Source organism: Chenopodium quinoa, unplaced genomic scaffold (genome assembly GCF_001683475.1).
Source record: "Chenopodium quinoa cultivar QQ74 unplaced genomic scaffold, ASM168347v1, whole genome shotgun sequence".
NCBI classification, from domain to species: Eukaryota; Viridiplantae; Streptophyta; class Magnoliopsida; order Caryophyllales; family Amaranthaceae; genus Chenopodium; species Chenopodium quinoa.
In genome coordinates this window covers 2,977,813-2,981,529 of record NW_018743122.1, presented here as the reverse complement: position 1 = coordinate 2,981,529, position 3,717 = coordinate 2,977,813, and the positions used below count along the sequence as shown (strand labels likewise).

The 3,717-nt window shown below is 41.6% G+C and overlaps 1 protein-coding gene across 1 annotated transcript; it reads right to left on the bottom strand.

The window, feature by feature from the left end:
* Positions 1–211: 211 nt before the first annotated feature.
* LOC110732007 lies at positions 212–3,364 on the bottom strand. The gene is made up of 2 exons (XM_021911926.1): positions 1,405–3,364; positions 212–909 (listed from the first exon to the last, which is right to left on the bottom strand). Exons 1-2 carry the CDS (start codon positions 3,362–3,364, stop codon positions 212–214), a joined length of 2,658 nt encoding a protein of 885 aa, XP_021767618.1.
* Between the last annotated feature and the right edge of the window lie 353 nt (positions 3,365–3,717).

Sequence of the window (3,717 nt, the reverse complement as noted above, 5' to 3'; positions counted from 1 at the left end):
GAACATCATGAAGAAACTTCCTTTTTTGTTGATAGGAGAGGTCGGGAGGAAGAATAGAGCAAGAAAAGTATTTTACAATGTCCGCAAACCATGGTGTCAGTGCTTGGAGAATAGCAAATAGTTGATCATCCGGGAATGAATCGTCGATTGGCAAGTTATCAAGATCACCTACAAGGATAGGCAACCGTGAAAGATGATCGGCCACCACATTTTAGGCACCCTTCTTGTCCCTAATCTCAATGTCATAGTCTTGTAAGAGCAAGATCCACCGTATCAATCTTGGCTTTGGTTCCTTCTTGGACAAGAGGTACTTCAAGGCCGCATGGTCGGTGAAGACTATGATTTTAGATCCCAACAAGTATGACCTAAACTTCTCAATTGCATGAACAATGGCTAGAAACTCCTTTTTCGTGGTTGTGTAATTCCTTTGTGCATCATCCAAAGTTTTGCTAGTGTAGTAGATAGCATGGAGCTTCTTATCCTTCCTTTGTCCAAGAACGGACCCAACGGAAAAATCCGAAGCATCACACATAAGCTCAAAAGGAAGCTCCCAATTAGGGGGTTGAATGATAGGAGCCGAAATAAATGCCTCCTTCAACCTATCAAATGCTAGCAAACAATCATTAGTAAACACAAAGGGGGCATCCTTTACCAACAATTGAGTGAGCAGCTTTGCGATTTTTGAAAAATCCTTTATGAACCGGCGGTAAAAACCTGCGTGTCCAAGAAAGCTCCTTATCCCCTTCACATTTGTAGGGGGTGGGAGGCGCTCAATGACCTCAATTTTGGCACGATCTACTTCAATGCCCCTACTAGAAATTACATGACCAAGAACAATTCCTTCTTCTACCATGAAATGACATTTTTCCCAATTCAAGACCACGTTCACCTCTTGACATGTTTCCAATACTTTAATCAAATTCAAAAGGAAAATGTCAAAAGATTAACTAAAAACAGAAAAGTCATCCATGAATACTTCAATTGATGATTCAAGCATGTCGAAAAAAATAGACATCATACACCTTTGAAATGTGGAAGGTGCATTACAAAGTCCAAATGGCATCCGTCGATAAACAAAGGTGCCAAAAGGGCATGTGAATGTAGTCTTCTCTTGATCCTCGGGTTGGATTGGGATTTGGAAGAATCCCGAGTATCCATCCAAGAAACAATAGTGACTATGTGATGCTAGTATTTCCAATATTTAATCGATGAAGGGGAGTGGGAAGTGGTCTTTCCGGGTGGACTTATTCAATTTTCGATAATCAATACACATCCTCCACACGGTGACCGACCTCGTAGAAATGGTCTCACCCTTATCATTCTTGATGATGGTCATGCCTCCTTTTTTAGGCACAACTTGAACCGGGCTAACCCACTTACTATCGGAGATAGGGTAGATTATGCCCACTTCAAGAAGTTTTAAAACTTCTTTTTTCACAACTTCCTTCATGTTTGGATTGAGCCTTCTTTGGTGCTCAATCGAGGAAGCATGATCATCATCAAGTAAAATCTTATGCATGCATATAGTAGGACTTATCCCCTTAATGTCATCAATTTTGTACCCAATGACACCTATATACTCCCTTAAAACAACTAGGAGTTTCCCAAGAGAGGTATCATCAAGTTTAGCACTGACAATAACGGGATAACTCTCACTATCATCAAGAAAAGCATATTTAAGTAAAGGAGGAAGGGGTTTAAGTTCAACCTTGTGAGGAGGCGTAGTCCTCTCCTCTTTTACCTCCACATTAAGCACTTTCACTTTCTTTTCGTTGTGGACTAAAGGTTGGTTGAGCAAAAGATCATACCCCCTTGTTTCTTCACCTTCCTCAACTAAGCCTCCCGTTAAGATAGCTTGTAAAGGATCTCCTTCAAACAAATTCTCTTGGAACTTCTCTAAGTCCCTTTCCAATGTATCAACTCTATGAACTTCATCATACAATGGCTTTTTCAATGTTTGTGGGAATGAAAATGATATTTTCTCATCTCCCACATTCAAGGTTAATCTTCCTTGCTTCATATCAATCACAACACCCGCGGTGTTCAAAAACGGTCTTCCCAAGATTAGGGGCACCGTATTATCTTCTTCCATTTCCATTACCACAAAATCACATGGCACAAATACTCTTCCAACTTGAACCGGCACATCTTCAAGAATTCGCAAAGGTAACCTAACCGTGCGGTCAACCAATTGTAAGGACATTCTTGTTGGCTTCAAGTCTCCCACTTTCAAACTCTTAGCAATAGAATAGGGCATCAAACTCACACTTGCCCCAAAATCACATAAAGCATCCATAGCCTCCAAATCTCCAATCTTCACCGGTATTGCATAGCTACCGGGGTCACCAAGCTTTTGAGGAAGCTTGTTTTGAATGATTGCACTCACCTCCTTAGGAAGGGAGATGGTTGCACTCTCTTCAAGCCTACTCTTGTTGGATAAAAGATCCTTCAAAAGTTTTGCATATGTAGGCATTTGTGACATAGCATGAAGAAAGGGGATATTCACTTGAAGTCCTCTCATGACTTCAAGAAAGTTTGAAAACTTTTCATTCAATTTCTTTTCAACAATCCTATGAGGGAATGGAATGGGAGGCTTGTATACTTTCATGGGGGGCTTTTCTACCTTTTCCTCATCTCCCTCATTCTTACTTTGTGGCTCCTTTCTCTCAACATCAACTATCTCATTTTCAAACTCACCCTCATTTCTCACCACAACTCCCTCATCTCTCTTTTGTGGGTCCTCTTCACTCATACCTGGCCCTTCATAACCTCTCCCCGATCTCAAAGTAATGGCCTTAGCTTGCTCCTTTGGGTTCACAACCGTTGAGCTTGGGAAGTGACCACTAGGATTGGAGGATGAACTTCCAACTTGTTGTGCAATTTGAGCCAATTGATTCTCAATTATCTTGTTGTGTGCTTGAAGTTTTTGGATGTTTGCTTGCATATCCGCATTGCTTCTTCCTTGTTGTGTAATGAAGGTCTCAAGTGCGGCTTCAAGGCTAGATTTTTGAGGAGGTGGAGGAGCGGGTTGGTTATATTGTTGCCTTTGTTGGTTTTGGTCCCTTTGGTTAGGGTGACGGTAAGGAGCTTGTTGGTTTTGTGGATGAGATTGGTTGTATTGGTTTTGAGGGGGGCCTTGGTTTTGTTGTTTCCAACCCGTTTTTTGTTGGGGTTTCCAACCTTGATTGAAGGGTTGAGAGTATTGATCGTTTCTTTGCCCAATAGTCGCAGCTTGCTCTTGGTTAGTTGAGTTGCAATAGGAGGACAAGTGATCATTTCCTCCACAATTTTCACAACACATGACTTGTTGTGAAGAAGAGCTTGGAGATGTAAGGGTGGCTTGATCTAGCTTGTGAGCTAGCATGTCGAACTTTTATGCAATAAGGTCTATTGCACTAAGATCGTGGATTTCGCCCTTCTTTGCTTGAGGTTGCCGTCTATCACCTCCGTATGCATAGTGCTTTGCCACTTCTTCAATCATCTTGTATGAATCATCCACCGATAGCTTTTTAAGGCTACCACCGGCCCCGTTATCAAGGTTGGCCCTTGAAGTAGGAGTAAGACCATAATAAAAGCTTTGAACAATGATCGATGATGTGAAACCACGGTGTGGGCATTTTCTAGTGTAGTCGTTGAAACGCTCCCAAGCTTCACTTAAGGTTTCATCAATCTCTTGATTGAAATTGGTGATTTTTCTTCTCAGTTCGGCGGTCTTTT

Coding starts and splice junctions, on each gene's coding strand:
- LOC110732007 (XM_021911926.1), bottom strand. CDS start 3,364: ATGCTAGCTCACAAGCTAGATCAAGCCACCCTTACATCTCCAAGCTCT. Junction 910..1,404: donor TTTAAAACTTCTTGAAGTGG/GCATAATCTACC, acceptor ATTTGATTAAAG/TATTGGAAACATGTCAAGAG.